This window comes from Pogoniulus pusillus, chromosome 21 (genome assembly GCF_015220805.1).
Source record: "Pogoniulus pusillus isolate bPogPus1 chromosome 21, bPogPus1.pri, whole genome shotgun sequence".
Lineage (NCBI taxonomy): Eukaryota > Metazoa > Chordata > Aves > Piciformes > Lybiidae > Pogoniulus > Pogoniulus pusillus.
This window is the reverse complement of record NC_087284.1, coordinates 19,491,826-19,508,393: the sequence shown is the minus strand read 5'-3', so window position 1 is coordinate 19,508,393 and position 16,568 is coordinate 19,491,826. Positions and strand designations below refer to the sequence as shown.

Genomic DNA, 16,568 nt, shown 5'->3' with positions numbered 1-16,568 from the left:
CCGGCAGAGCCACGTCCGCTGCGGCGAGGGCGGGGCGGGAGCGGCCCCGGCTGGAGGCGGCCGCCGCCATTTACAGGAGCCCTTCAGCGGCAGGCGCCGGGCCGGGGCTGGGTGCCGGGCAATTAGCTCTGCCGCCATGATGAGGCGTCTGTCACAGCTGCTCTTACTTGCCCTGCTCGTTTTCCCTGCCGCGCTGCTGCTCGGTGGCACCCGTAGTGGCCCAGGTGAGAGGGGGCGGGTGGGGAGAGGGGGAGCGGTTACGCTTGTGGGGAGCCTGACTTGGCGATCCGAGGTTTGTGGGGAGAGAGAGGCGCTGCCGTCTGCTGTGGGGAGCCTAGCACCGCTTTCACAGTTTTCCCGTTGAAGGGAAGGAGGCAATGGGCGATGCTCATTCATCAGAGAGAGCGATTTGCCGTTGGAATGGGCTGCCCGGGGAGGTGGTGGAGGCACCGTCCCTGGAGGTGTTCAAGCAAAGCCTGAATGAGGCACTTAGTGCCATGGTCTAGATGACTGGCTAGGGCTGGGTGCTAGGTTGGACTGGGTGATCTTGGAGGTCTCTTCCAACCTGGTTGATTCTGTGATCGCCGCTGGGTTCCCACCTCCCCCGGCACGTGGGTAAGCCGCCGAGTTCTGCCCTCCCCACCCCGGGACGGGGCCATGGGGGCTGTTTTTTGTGCCTGTTGAGTCTTGGTTGTGCCCTTGACGGGTATGACGACCCTGTCTGAGGATGCTCCGGTGAGCTGTGGACTCATCTGGGCAAGCCCTCCCACTCCGTGGGAGCGAGCCGCGCTTAGCCGCTGCCCGAGGGCCCAGTGTCAAAGCCCAGCCCTGCCGCCGGGCTCGGGAAGCCACGTGGGCGCTGCTCTGCCGCTCAGACCGCGCTCAAGGTTGTAGCTACGTGGCTGTCAGTTTCTTTACTCCCGTCCTCCGCTAGTGCAGGCTGCCCAAACAGATCCGCTGGCTGCCAGCCCTTCTCCCCACCTCGCGTCCCTTAACCCCCAGAGTGTGCTGCCTTAATCTCGTACCTGTTTCACGATCTGGCAATTGCCTCACGGCTACTCAATTCTGGAAGGCCAGCAGGACAGCCACTTCGCCAGGGCCTTCCAGCAGGCAGCAGCTCCCACTCTGCGTTAGCTCCTTCCCACAGCACTCCTTTCCCGCTCATGCCACATCATCATTCCTTTCTGACAGCCTTGGAAGTCTAAATCAGTGGTCTTTGAGACTGTGCTAGCACAGTTGCTTGTGAAAAGTGCCTGTAACTTACCTGTAAACAAAGGTTTTGATTAAAAGAATCTTTCGGTGTAAACTTGCAGTTAAAATTTCAGCAAACAAAAATCCCTGCTGTTAGTCTTGGGTTAAGTGTTGCACGTGGTTGAGCAGAAGTCTTTGAGTGCATCTTCTAAAGAAGGGTCATTTGGATATAATTGTCCTTCTCAAGGACTTTTATTCCTTGTGAAAGCTTTGTGATCTTTATTTTAATGTGTACTCATGGCAATTAGGTCTTTTTTCCAGGCTTCTCACAACCCATTGTCCATTCCTTCTATTTCATTGCTGGAAATGGGAGTTTATTTAAAAATCAAAACCCCTGTAGTTTTTTTTGTATACATTTTAAAAATACTTAGCCCATCACATGCTGTAAACTGCAAACAGAATGTTATCCTGTGGCCATTGTTTGTATTCTGTCAGCCCAGTGTTCGTGTGAGACTTGGTTCCACGAAAGCAAAAATGCAATGAACTAGCTGATCACTTTTGTCCTTCCAGTATTTGAAGGGTGCTGTGGGAGAGCTGGAGAGGGACTTTTTACAGAGGCATGAAGTGACAGGATGAAGGCTTAGTGGCTTCAAACTGGAAGAAGCTCTGTTTAAATTAGACATTAGGAAGAAATTCTTACCTATGAGGGCAGCAAGGCACTGGAGCAGGTTTCCCGGAGAAGTTGTGAAGGCTCCAAGCCTCAGAAGTGTTTGAACCTGGCTTCAATTGGACGTTGAGCCTTGTGTTTAGCCTGCCCATGGTGAAGGTTTGGAACTAGATGATCTTTTAAGATCCTTTCCGATCCAGACCGTTTTATGATTCTTTGATCTTGGAGCCTTGGGTCAGGTTTCTTTCCTGAATAGTGAAGTAGTTCTTTTGAACATATGGATTTATGAGTATATGGTGCTGAGGAAGTCATGTTAAAAAAAGATGCTTTTTATGTTTTAAAGCTTAAAACATCTAAGTGCAGATGTTATTTTACCTGTGAAAATGTAGCACTGTGAAACCAACAGATGAAAAGGACTTGTTTAAAATTTATTAAATTTAATAGTCTTAGAAGAAACAGTGATGGCTAAATTAATTTTTTTGTAATAGCAGCAGTGTCTTTTCATTTCCATGTTTGTGACAACGACCAAACTAAATTACCAAAGCATTCTAACATATTAAAATAATTAAACAGCTTTTAAATCAAGTTGTTTGCTGAACTCTTTGCTAACCAGCTGGAAAGTTTTTGGGTTTGAATTTGCAGGCAGGTAATTGAGTAGTTTAGAAAGTTTAGTTCTTCAGACACCAGTTTGAGAATTGTACTCCAGTGTGTTTTCTGTTGGTTAACTTGTCACTGAGAAATCTGTCTTGTGTTTGCTTCGTGCTTTCGTGGATTCAGGTTTGTTAGTTGCGGCTCAGGATGCTACAGAAGATGAGGAAGCTGTGGAAGATACTGTAGTTGAAGATGAAGATGATGAAGCTGAAGTTGAGGAAGATGAGCCGACAGACTTGGTAAGTGTACATCGAATGAGAGAACCAAGTTCTCACAGGAGTCCCTTGTTCTTTTCCAGTTTAAGCTGCACTTGAGTAAACGGAGATGGATACTGGGTATAGGACTGCTTCCTTCTAGTTTTGGTGTCTGTTTTCAAGGGGCAAGATTATCTAAATTAAACTCAGTATTCTGAAATTTTTTTTGCAGCCCATTTTCACTTACTGGAGGTGTTCAAGGCCAGGTTGAATAAGGCCTTGAGCAACCTGGTCTAGTGGAAGATGTCCCTGCCCCAGGGCAGGAAGGGTGTTACTAGATGATCTTTAAGATCCTTTCCAACCTAAGCTGTTATGTGAATCTGTGACTTAATCTATTCTGATGTACTTCATCAGAACAAAGTGAAACACTTCATGTAGGTATTTAATCTACTTGTGGCAGTATAGTGTTAGGCTTTGAGACAGTATGCTTAAACAGATCTAAAAATGTCTCAGCTCCTGGTGCATAATAAATTTAGTTTGGGACATTATTAGGAGATGACATAATATTATTAAATAACCTTTAGGATGTAGTTTGGTTTTGGTAAATAGTTTATAATGGGTATAAAGCATTGCACTTTTTAGGCAGTTTCTTTTCTTTGCTCCTGAAATCAGTTAGTTTTGCAAACATCTTGAAAGGGAGGTGACAGGTGCTTGGCTCTGGTTCATGGCTTCCCTAGATCATGGTACATATATGACAGACCCAAAAGCCTATCCACTGGTTCGTGTGGTATTTTAAGCAGGGAAATCACATGTTCTAACTCAAAAGCAGTTAGTCCAGACAGATCAAAATGGGACCAGCCCTGCTTTTATTGGGTGGGGGAGGTGCTGATCCCATGATCCCCACATGAAAAATAAGCCCTTAATGTTCCCATTTGCCAAATTAAGAAGTGAATCATCACAAAGGTGAGCTTGAAGAAGTGAATCCACAGACTGACTAGTTCCAACATCTAATTGTTTTCAGACATATGTAGTGCTAGCTAATTAAAACTGAATAGAAAGCTTCTATAAACAGTCAGTCTGCAGTGAAAGCAACTCACATTTGTCTGTAATATTGGAAATGCTTGTTTTCTAAACAGCAGTAGATGGGAACATGTACATTTCAATTGTTTTTTTTACCTTCCTCAAACAGAGACTTTAACATTGCTCTTTGACTGTAAATCTTTCAGTGCAGTTAAGTGCAGTTCAGATTAGTCACAAGGAGAGGGATAAATGCTGAAAATTATGCCAGTCAAGTCTAGAGGGAGAACAGACTAGGTCCTGATCCCACAGATGCAAAACTTGTTAGCAGTGCTTGCTGTTGTTGCATGCCTTGCCACATGGAATTCTTATGGAGCCAGTGTGGTCTTTGCTTCACCATTTGTTATAGGATTTTTAAATAAGTCTCTTGTCTTAGACAGAAGAAAAAGAGGAAGAAGACTTGTCAGGAGAACCTAAAGCCTCACCCAATGCTGATACAACTATATTATTTGTGAAAGGTGAAGGTAAGTCCTGTGCTAATTGACCATCTTCCTTACTGTTGTATAGACTACATCAGTATGTGCATAAAATACTGAAAATAGTCTAAAAGCCAGAATCTGCTCTAGACACTGCTTAGAAATGGGCTGGGTGTGGTGCCCACAGTTTCTAATGGCTGAATACTTTTTGTGTTTTAGACTTCCCAGCTAACAACATCGTAAAATTCCTGGTGGGCTTCACCAATAAGGGTACAGAGGATTTCATTGTCGAGTCTCTGGATGCTTCTTTCCGTTACCCTCAGGATTACCAGTTTTACATTCAGAACTTCACAGCTCTGCCTCTGAATACAGTAGTTCCTCCACAGAGACAAGCCACCTTTGAGTATTCCTTCATCCCTGCTGAGCCTATGGGTGGTCGTCCCTTTGGTCTGGTTATCAATCTCAACTACAGAGATGTAAATGTAAGCCTGGTGTTGTAATTCATGTTAGTCTTGATGTGGAAATATGAGGAAGTAATGACTGAGTCAAGTTATTGCCTCTTCAGGTTGTGAAATGCCTTTGTGGTTTCTAAGCATGTCAGTAGATACAGAAGCACAATATGTTGTTTGTGTTTCACAGTAGTCCCCTATAGCATCCCAGCATGGTGGACATTGCAGGGGACCTCTGGAGATCCACTCCAACCCCCTTGCTAAGGCAGGGTCACCCGGAACAGATTTTCCTGGGTTGCAATGTCCAAGTGGATTTGGAATCTCTTCAAAGAGGGAGCGCCCCAACTCTGTGAGGAGTGTGGTCTAGTGCTTGGATGTGTAGGGGACAGCTATCCATAATCATAGATAGGGATTAAATAGGAAGCTTGTTTCTCATTTAGCATAGGCCAAGCTTTAACAGGCTTCTGTACCTTGGTGTTTTGGTTGTTTGCTAATAAAGAGCTCTGCCTCGCATTACAGGAAATAACGTTTTGAAGGCTAGATGAAACATTTTTGGTAACACCATAACTACTCTTCATGCTTCCATAAAGTATTTGTGCTTTTTATGTGTTGAGCCAAGCTCTTGCTGCTTATGAACTTAATCAAGTCTGGTGCAGGATTTATTGCTTTTTAGAGTTTTTTTTCCAAGCATGTGAAAGAGAAAAATGTGGTTGTGTTCAAGAAGTGACTTTAAAATGTGGAAACTTTATTCCAGGGCAATGTATTTCAAGATGCTGTCTTCAATCAGACTGTTACAGTCATTGAGAAAGAAGATGGACTGGATGGAGAAACGTAAGGAGGCTGGAGAGTTTGGTTTGGTTGGCATACTGGTAGAACAAGTTGTTAGTGGGCCTAACAAGAAAAGTTCTTGTATCCTCACTTTACTGAACATTACATCTGCTCTCTTGCTGATGGTGTAGCAAGCATTTGACTTGTTCAAGGTCGATAGACTGAAAATCTGAGTTTTTCCCCCTAAATTAAGGTCTAGGTTAATACCAGGGGTCTTCAGGATTGGTACTTTGTCAGCGAGCAGTTTACACACTTCAGGAGTAGTTGTTTCTTGTTTGAGAGACTGCAGTACACGTGGCACCATATACATTGCAATCACGTGCTGTGCTGATTTGCTTTCAAGTACTCTAACACTGCAGTGGAATTTTAAGAGAACTTGTGAGTTAAAATAATCAGAACTAGTTGTAGACAGTGTTGAATGTTTGGATTCTCCTGCCACAGGTAGAAATTGCCTGCTGAGCAAGCTTCCCTTTCAAAAAGGGAATCAAAAGAACCGACTGTTGCATGAATGTGTATTTCCTAGAATAGCATCAGTGAAATAACATTTGGTCTTAAGGGTTCACATTATTTGAACCAGTTTGAGTAAATGACCTTTGAGTAGATGATTACCCTAAGCCAAGGATGTTCAGTTATTTCTATTCCATGGTCTAACTCCATAACTCCCTTTGTTATAAATCCAAGTCAAGATCTTCAGCTTGGAACAGATTCTGTGCCTGTAAACTGCTGCCTCCTCCCCATGTTAAGTTCAGATGTTGTGTACATTCGCCTCTTGCTGAGTATCAACAAGTATTTCAGATAGAATTCTTCAAAACAAAGGAAAATGCACAGATTAAAAGAATTGTTTGTATTCATAGAATTCTATCTGGAATGCAGAGCAAGAGAAGCAAGGCCTTCAAAAGCTTTTCTGCCAGTAAACTGGTACCTAGGAGGTACCGATACATTAATATCCTTTGCAGTACTGTACTAAAAGCATGTAAGAGATTTTTGAGCTCTCAAACATAACTATTAACCTGTGACCTAGCATCTTGAAAAGTGATACAGCACAAAGAGTCTTTGCAGTTAGTAATTTCAGTCCTAATTTTTAGCAGTTACCTGTTTTATATGGCATTTTTCAAGTGGTTTGGGGTTTGTAATTAAGAGTACTTAACTATCAATTACTTAATGTTTGTTAGCACTTCAGTTTCACGTTAATTGTGGGGGGGTTTATTCCCCCCACCCACCTGCAAAAACTCTTGAGAAATATCAAGTGAGGCTGTGACCAAGGACCTAATTTCTATGCCTGTTTGTAAACTTTTAAGCACTTAAGATTTTTAGTTAATTGTTTCTTACACTGTTTTTTGAAGAATCTTCATGTACATGTTCCTCGCTGGACTTGGTCTACTTGTCATTGTTGGCCTACATCAGCTACTAGAATCCAGGAAGGTGAGAAATATGTTTTGTCTGTGTACTTGTTAATACAAGTCTTTACCTGTAGGAAAAGAAAGCAATTTGGTAATCACTTCTGGCATATGATGGTACAGGTAGAGTCATAGAATGCACTGGGTTGGAAGGGAACCTTGAAGACTTGTCCAAACCTCGTGTTGGAAATAGAGCACAGTAAGGGAAGCTAAAGTATTTGCAAGGTAACATACAAAAATCTTGTGCTAATCTAAGAAAGTACAATGAAGCTGGTCATCACCATGTTTGATTCATCATCAGCCATTTTTCATAACAGCACTAACTTGCCCAGGTGCAAATGCAATCTTGGTATCTTTGTGTTAAGTATTATAAGAATAATTATTAAGAGGCATTAGAAGTGGTGATGCCAAGCATAAGTAAATAAATTACTAACAGGAAAGGTAATGCTAAGCTGCAAATACACCTTCAAACATTGGCTAGCCTGAAGTTTGTCTTTTAGTGAAATAACTAACAACTCAATTCAAGGAATTGCAATTTCTCATAGTATTTTGTGGAAATAAATATTTGTGTCTTGAATTTTCAGAGGAAAAGACCAGTACAGAAAGTAGAGATGGGAACATCAAATCAGAATGATGTTGATATGAGCTGGATTCCCCAAGAAACTTTAAATCAAATAAGTAAGTAGCCTGTCTGCCACAAATCAGAGCATAAGAAAATTATTTAAGTTAGTTGTAACTGAATAAGCAGGTGATAACAGTTTATCTTTCTTTCAGGGAACAAAAGATTGTCTAAAGAACTATGCTTAGACTGTTACACCAGCAGCCTGCTCTTGTATAAAACAAACCTCAGTGGCTGATAACAATAATGACTGTTGGTGACCTTTTTGCAACAGTGTAAAATCTCAGAATATTTTCTTCAGGAATAATTTCAGATTGCAGTTTCTGAAATCAGTTACTTGGTATTTGTTAGCACTTCAGTATTAGATTAATTGTTTTTTTCCCTATGCACCCTCTGCAGAAGTTCTTGGGAAAGATCAAATGGGTCATAAAGGAGAGTTAAATAGGAGAAAACATAACCTCAGAGGTTCTGTAGGTTGCTTAGAAGTTTGCCTATACATTGAAGGTTCAAATAAACATTGCAAACAAGTATTAATTAACTAAAGCCACATTAAGACTTGGTGTTAAGATCCTACACAAATCCCAAATTACTTAAGCTCTATTTGGTTTACTGTTGGCATTTCAGATATCAAATACTTGATTTCTCTAGACCATCTGTCTGCTTGGGCATTTTTAACTTCTCTTACTGTTTGTTTCTTTTGTTTTGCTTTCCCGTGGCTTCAGTGCAGAGTAGAAGAGGTGAGGCAAACTGGTGATCTAAAGAGTGGAAGTGCTTAAGTTGTTTGTCCATGTGATAATTGGGCATGAATAGATGTAGAGCTTCCTGCATGCAGTGATTGGGTTGGTAGCATGAGCAGTAGAAGATTAGAGAACAGATGCATGCAACCACACAAGCACATCTTACAAACATTTGGGTTTATATGTTATAAGTACTTGTCTATATTCTTTCAGCTTGTGTTTGTAGTGACATGATTGTTGTAGAATATTGCTGAAGTACTGTTGTCTCCTGACAGTTCTCAGAACCCTTTATCTATGGGTTATCTATAAGGAAAGATAGACATCTAGGGAAAGATGTCTATCTTTCCTTATCCACTACCTTGATGTAGTGTCAAGCTGATGCTGCATGAGAGGCATAGATAGCTAGTTGTGAGCAATGGCTTGTTGCAGTGACAAGCAAACAGCCTTGAATGTCACGATTCAGTAGTCAGTTTTATCTTCCTGGGCCATTGTTATCCCAGAGGAACACCTATCACCAGTAGCACTGGCTGGTGTGAGGTGAGACATCCTCATTTAATCATAGAATCAGCCAGGTTGGAAGACACCTCCAAGATCATCCAGTCCAACCTAGCACCCAGCCCTATCCAGTCAACTAGACCATGGCACTAAGTGCCTTAAAGTGCATCCTAGACAAGAAAAGTGATTTTAGAACCCTTGGCAGGACGTATTTTTACTTGAAAAAAACTCCTGCTTTGGAAAAAAATCATGTTGCAAGCTTTAATTAATGTAGAAGGACACTGATAGGAAGTTGTGCCAGGGGCTGACTTCAGTTTTGATTCCTTCACCCTTTTTAACTATACTTACATTTACTTCTGCAAATATGAGCTTTCCTGTACACTGTCTCCAGTAAAACATAAGAACAATAGTATGAAATCTAGGCACAGGACTTTGAAAAGCCTCAATCTAGCAAGAACATCTGAAACTATAAATGCTAAAGGTCTCTAAAAAGCAACCTTCTGCCTTTAAATGGATTCAAATCCTGGGAGCATTTGAGCCCTTCCTTAAGTTAAATACCTGGGGTCCATAAAACCCTAATGTTTAAGTTCTAACTGTAATTTTTCTTTTTACCTCTGTGTCAATTCCAATTCAAACTCTACACTAGAATCCTTGGCCTTCAAGACTCTTAGAATTTCGTTACTATTACTGTGGAGAGACTCTGCTGATTGGATTGTGGCATGCTGGCTGATCCTTGTGTCAGCACATCCTCTAAACAATGAAATCACTGGAGCTTGTTCTGGTTAAGAAATGTGCATATTTAGCAGTTGCTTCAGCACTTCATTAAAAACTATGAGCTTTTCTCTACAGTATTACAAGGATTGAAATTCTACCTGTGTAAGGATGGTGTAAAGGACAATCATAGGTCTGTCAGAAAAGTCTTAAATGTAGGATGGTGGCTCTGGTATCCAGTAGTAATACAACTAAAGCCAGGTGGCCTCCCTGATGGGATATCTGATTGATTTCTGCATCATCAAACGTGGGTACTTTCTGGAAGAGTGTGTTTGGTTATGGATTTCTTTGATTGTTTTCTCCCCCACAACCAAAGCACTTTTCTGCTGTTAATCTGTATGAATGTAGAAATATTTCACACAAGACAAAACTGTAAAGGAGGGTCAATTACTCTTCAGGCAGGTAAACTCACAGAATCATTTTGATTGGAGGAGATCTTCAGGATGATCAAGTCCCACTGTTAGTACTGCCAGGTCACCACTGGATCATGTCCTTTAGCAGTACATCTGCATGGCTTTTAAATCTCTCCAGTGATGGGGACTCCACCACTTCTGTGGGCAGAGAACCTTTCAGGGAAGAAATTGTTCCTATGCCCAACCTAAATCCCCGCCTCGTGCAACCTGAGACCAGTTCCTCTTGTCCTATCACTTTTTCTTTGGGAGAAGAGACCAACACCCACCTTGCTCTAGCCTCCTTTCAGGTAGTTGTAGAAAGTGAGGTGGTCTCAAGCTAGTAATGATCAAGATAATAAATTAACTTTCTCAGAATGTAATTATTGAACATGAAACTCTGTTAAACAGGAGAGCATGCAGTTTTATCAGGAGATGGTGTCAAGGAGGGGTGCCTGAGGGGTTTTGTGTTTTAGTTACTGGAAAATGGAAGAACCCTCACTCCAGAACTGTGTGTTGCAGAACGGGAATATTTCTTTGTTACTTTGTAATTGGGATGCTGACAGTTTAAAAAGCCATAAGTTGTTCGAGCTGGCTTCTCTGTAGTGATGCATTGCACTAGGAAGGGCATTTTGGTTGTGTTTGGGAGGGAGGAAGATTCATAGTTAACACCTAATCTGAAAGACCTGCAGCAAAATTGATGTAACTTTCTCTTGTGTCTTTCAATCTAGATAAAGCTTCACCAAGGAGGTTGCCCTACAAGAGGGCACAGAAGAGAGCAGTGGGCTCTGATGAGTAAATGTTAACTCGTCCAACAGTTGAACCTTTACTAATCATCCTGCCTGTTTGGAATTTTGTTTTTTTGGAGTAGTGCAGAGAATCCATCTCACCATGAGCAAAATACTGCTGAACATCTGGACTTGAACAGATCAACTGAATGGTGTTAATATTACTGAAAATGCACTTCTTTATTGTTAATTGTTCGGGTGGAGAAGGGGGAGGGCAGGGAGGGAGGGAGGTAGCCATTAAGATTTGTGCCTGCGTGTGTAAGCAGTTGGTCTTAACAGAATCCCATTACCTAAAATGTGCCTTTAGAGTTCTTGTCGTTTGTACCACTTGTCTTGGAAGGATTTCTCTCCTCCCTCTAGTCTGAATGTAGTGACTTAATCTGGTTTTGATTGTATTGCCTGTATCAGAATTTGTCTTTTTCAGCAAGTAACTTGGTTCTCTGCAGCGTGCACACACTGGCGCTGTGTGTGTAGTCCTCCTTCAGTGGCAAGGCACTGATCACCATCTAGATGTCCTCCTAATTTCCATTCTAAAGGCACAGTTTGGTAGAGCTACTCATAGTAGCAGATGTTTTGTTGCTGATCTGGGCGTGCAGTAACTTAAAAACCTAAACTTAACCTGCACTGATGTTAGGGGAGGCTCTTAGACAGCAGAACTTGTGAAGCATGGAATTTATGTGCTGAATTGATATTACTACTTAATTTTTTTATACCAAACTTGTTAAATGGCTAGTTATGGAGTCATGCCAGCATCTTAAGTATCTTGATTCTAGTGGTAACTGTAAGATTTGCTGAAGAAATGATTGAATAAGCCACAACAGCTTTCCAGTAAGTTCTTAGTTCTCTCAGAAAAACTAGAATGTCATGTCTCAAAATACAGACATCTCTTCAAGCTTTACATCATTTGAGGATTTGGTGGTTAGTCTATACACTTGAAACTGAATTTGAAATGCTGAATTGGATTATTTGGGTTCAAAAAATCCTTTTAAATGACCAAGTAAATTGCCCTCTGCAAGTTTTAAAGCTCAGACTTTTTTCCACTGGTCAGTACCATTGGTTTGAGTTACTTTTTATCAGCTTCTCTTTCCTGCTTCCCTACTAATTCCTTGCATAGCTGTTATTAACTACTTGTTAGTTCAGTACTAAAGCAGAAAGGTTCTATGAAATCAAAATGGAATTTTCTTTTGTGGCAGGCACAACTTAACACCATTACCAGGTACTGAAGTGTTTTATTCACATCCATTGCATTCAGGAATTCAACTGACAGCAAAAAGAGCAGAGCAGATCAAGAGGTTTGATGCCATTCAGGTGTTTGGACAAGGCTTGAATTGTTTTGTATCTCAGCTGCATCTCTTCCTGTGTCTGAAGGTTATCCTGAAGCTTGCTGATTTCAGGCAGAGGCATTGATTTGGGACCTCTGTTTTAATCTTTTCCTCCCCTTCCTGACTCCCACAAATGAAAGTGCTCTTTTTAGATCTACACTTGCTCTGTAAGGACTGAGCAGCTGAGCCAGCAAATGCTGAGCAGTACTTGCAAATCTTGTCATAGCCCGTTAGAAACATCTAATCTCTAAAGCTACCTTTACTGGCACTATTCTACTATGATCTCTGCCAGAAGGAACTGTGAAAATGTACTTGACTCCTCTTCCTATGGGAAAGAATAGAAAAAGCAACCCTGAAGATAAGTTGTTCCACTTTCTAATGGTACAGCTAGCCCAGGCAGAGGAGTTTTAATAGTTAGGATGGCTGAATTGTCATACACTTGGCAAACAGTTGAATGCTGCCTGCCAAAGAGGTACATCCACTCAAATTTTGTGAAACAAGTGCATCTGCCTTTAGTGGTGCCATCTGTCTGGTCCTGTGGTAGGTTTATGGACTGACATTCAAGCTGCATTGATACAAAATGTTGATGTATTAAAAGCTTTATAGACTAAAGCCCTGTGGCTGTTGCAGCACCTGGTGACTTGAATTTCTGAGTTTCCTCTCTTGGATTATGTCTCTAACCTGAAATTAAGACTGTTTTCACCATCTGGGAATAGATTGATATTAAACTGTATAGTCTTAATTCTTCCCAGAATAAGGAAGGTTCTCTCCTGAAAGAGCTTAGAAGAGATCCTTCTCTTCTGATCTGTTCTAGATGCAGTTTTACTATATGAAAAAAAAAAAGACAAAAGGATCAACAAAATATACCAATTTGTGATATCTTAGTTTTACTTGATTGGATAGATAATTTAGCCCTTACTGGTTGAGAACTGGAGAAGGCTAAGTCTTCACAGATCTCACACTTGACTGGGATTTAGGAGAAACTGAAGGATTGAAGAACTGTATAAATAGAAATAAGTATTTGAAGGTTTCACTGCTCTCAGTGTAATATCCAAGTGCTCAAGTTTTGCATCTGGAATGAGAGGAGACAGTTAGCAACTTGTGTAGGAGCTGGGAATGGGAATATCCACTGGTACCAAGGCTCTTCCTGATCCTACAACTTTACAGTGTGTGAACTGCTTCTGCATGAGAGAAGTTACTACAAGCAGTGTCCAACAGTCCCCTGCTGCTTGTGATAAATGAAGTAAGTTTGGAATTCCTTGTTCTCATTAGCCTGGTGTAGCTGACATTTAGCAATAACACTCTAGTAGGTCATGGCAATTTAACTTTGGCATCTCTTACATTATTTCCAGTGAATAAGCCAGTCTGCTGCACTCAGATTTCTTCAAATGGGAGAACCTAATTGTTGTGTTATCCTGTCTTTGGTACTTGACTTTTCTACTCCACAGGCAGCTTAGTGTCACAGGTGTGTGACTGGCTGTCATTGCAGCGAAGCAAGGCATAGTTTCATTGGCTTTAAGATGGAACAAACAGCAATTCTGCCTGTTTCTGCCACCCCTCTCCATGTGGTAGCAGCACAAGCTGTTACATATTTGAGAGTTCTCACCAGTCAAGACTTCAGCAGCGTGACTGTACTGCTACACAGCTGCTTATGGGAGGTTAGGAGGAGCAAGGACTGAAAGATGACGTGGACCAGAGTTTCTTCCTTGAAGAGATGCTGGAGTGGTTTTAGACCATTAGTCTCTGGCCTTAGTCTAAAGAACCACTCAGGGGTCCTTAATTAAAAAGATGGTGTAAACTGAAGTCTATATGCTGGGTAAGAAAAAGCAGTTTAGAGTTGATGTCTGCAGTGGTAGTGTTAATTTAGCTACACTTGAACTGCAGTTGATACTTGCAGCCCTCTCTGTGCTGTCTGCATTGTGACAGCAGTTTTCTCCCGGTATCATTTAATCTGAGCAAGAAGAGTGGCTGCTGTTGGACTAAGGGATGAATTACTGTCTTCATTCTTCACCTACAAGACAAATTGAACACTGTGGAAATTAATAGAGCAGATGAGTGATGGCAGTGCTTCTGCTTCTTTGAAAATGGGCATCTTCCTTACCTTGTAATGGTCTTCAGCAGCAGTATCTGTCACTGTTTATTTCTGGTATGATTACATGGTGCTAGACAGCGTGGCAATGGAAAGTTCTGGACTGAGGGAAGCAGCAGCATGTTTTTCAGCATGCCTGATGTTTTGAGCAGCAGCTAAGTCTTCTCTTTTATTCTCTCTCAAGGAAGGACAGTACCTACCTCATAGGAGTGGCAGAAGGGCTGTTTCAGGAGTGTTGAAGTTACTGGAGACTTGCACTTGCATGGAGGTAGTAAGGCACAGCACTAGTGTGATGAGGGCAGTGATGTAGACTCATGTTACACATGGCTGATCCACATCAAGACAGTGAGCTTACAGAGAAGAGCAAAGCCTGAAAGATCTTTGTTTCTACAAGAGTTTAGAGGTGGGCTAAATATCATCCTGATGTTTTTGGTGGTTTGGGGTTTTTGGTTGGTGTGTTGGGTTTTTTCTTCATTTATCTATACATTTTCCCAGGGAATTTTTTAATCAAGGGATAAAATGATTGTTGGTGTAGACAGAATCACCAGTCAGCTTAAGAATGGCTGGGTTTGGATGATTGAAGTTCAGATAACGTACTGCAACTGAAATGTTACATTAACATTGACTCTCCACCTGCTGACTCATTTGTCAGTGAGATCAGAGCTCTTGAAAACAGCTGCAGGTTTTTTATAAAGTAATTTTGACTTTATTTTTTTCTTACCATTGTGTAGCTTTTTGTTTTGTTAAATAAAGCATGAGGATGGCACCAAAAAGCCCAGCTGGTATGTTGGTGCTGTTTTCCATCATAAGCAACCTGTACTAGCAGACACAGAGTGAAAACACCCTGTTCTTAAAAACCTGCTTTTCTACAGGTGTATTTGGAATGCAAATGGGCAAGGTTCTGTGATGGTTTGGGACAGTAGACTAATGTTAAAATCCTTTGTAAGAAGAAGTAAGATTCTTGGGAAAGTATTCAGTAAATGCTTGAATCCTGACCTATTAAAAGCTGAGCCAGTCCACACCATTCCCAGAAGGAATAACCCATTGTTAAACAGGCAGCGTGGAGAGGATCTCTTGGATGTTCAAATGCTGCTGAAGATCAAGGTTGTAACGAGGCCAAATCTATATGGATTTAAAGTGCATCTCATTGTCTGACCCAGTAAACAAATACTATTCTAGGCACTAGACTAAGCAGCAGTTCAAGCAGGTAAACAGGTGGTAGGGCTTGCTGAGTAAAAAGCAAACAAAAGCAAACCAGAATTGGCTTAGAAATGCAGAATGCTGAACCTCCTGCACTTGCAAGCTACCTCTGTGGATAAATAAGGCAAATCCTAAAAGCAGATGTGTTAAGGTGTATTTTTTTAGCTCCCAGAGAAGATAAAAATAACTAGTATATAAGGTCTGCCTCATCTTCCCCTTGAAAAGGTCAAGGTTATTGAGAGTTCATGTTGGTCTCTACTTTCTAAACTGGCCTTAATTTCTATGGGTTCTGTCCCTTCCCGGAAGCAGTTTGGATTATACATTCATGTGAACTAAGATGCAGTAAAACCTGAGGCGTGACAGGGCCCTGGGCAACCTGGTCTAGTTGAGGATGCCCCTGCTAACTGCAGGGGGGTTGGGCTAGATGACCTTTGGAGGAAGGTCCCTTCCAGCTCAGACCATTCTGTGACTCTTTTCCTTCCAGGGCTTTATCCCATGACATTGGTAAGCAGATCCCTGAAGAGGAGGAAGTCTGTCCTCTTGGAATCCAGGGCAGTGAGCTTGCTTCACAACCTCTTTGATGCATTGAGAATCTTAAACTCTACCATTTCATGGTTGCTGCAGCCAAGGCTGCCCTTAAGTTTCCCATCCCTCACCAGCCCCTCCTTGTTGGTAAGGACAAGATACAGAACCTTTTCTTTTGGTTTCCTTTACCACATTCGGGCACAAATAGATACACATCCTGTCTTCAGCTGGAGCGTTTTTTCCATGACAGCTGAGTCAGACTCCAGGACACTGAAGAATGAGTGTAGATCCACAGCAGTATGCAGGACCTTGATGCCCACGCTGGAAGTCCACCAGTGAGGTCCCAAGACAGACAGAAAGGACAGACAGACAGAAAGGACAAACAGGTTTGTTGAGTGTTTCAGTTTTTGTTTGTTTTTTAGCAGGAGTTGACACAGAAAAGGGAGTCTTTAAATACCCTCCTGCAGATTCCCATTGGAAAGGAAGAGCTGGGATTTAAAGGGCATCTGATGACTGTCAGACACAAGTATTGTCACAAGTAACCAGTTGTGGTTGGAAGTGCAAATAGCAGACTTGATTATGATGCTTTGTATTTTCCTTGGAGACAGCATTTAAGACTTAGTTCATGCTTGGTTGATTGTAGCAGTGGTTCGTTCAGGGGGTGTAAGTATTTCACACAGGGGTGCTGCTCTTGCAGCCTTCGCACCCTGAAGAGGTGCAGCAGCTACTGAGAAGGTAAACCAGTCAGTAATTCTGCCCCAGA

General features: G+C 41.8%; 1 protein-coding gene across 2 annotated transcripts; it reads left to right on the top strand.

The window, feature by feature from the left end:
- Positions 1–3: 3 nt before the first annotated feature.
- Positions 4–14,853, top strand: SSR1 (signal sequence receptor subunit 1). 2 transcript variants are annotated; one of them, XM_064161159.1, is made up of 8 exons: positions 4–224; positions 2,636–2,748; positions 4,157–4,244; positions 4,416–4,678; positions 5,400–5,476; positions 6,817–6,895; positions 7,455–7,548; positions 8,212–8,258. In XM_064161159.1, exons 1-8 carry the CDS (start codon positions 137–139, stop codon positions 8,241–8,243), a joined length of 834 nt encoding a protein of 277 aa, XP_064017229.1. In that variant the 5' UTR covers positions 4–136; the 3' UTR covers positions 8,244–8,258. The 2 variants fall into 2 exon arrangements, with proteins under 2 accessions (XP_064017229.1, XP_064017228.1); XM_064161158.1 differs by lacking the exon at positions 8,212–8,258 and adding an exon at positions 10,613–14,853 and having other exon boundaries at positions 7–224.
- The last annotated feature ends 1,715 nt before the right edge of the window (positions 14,854–16,568 follow it).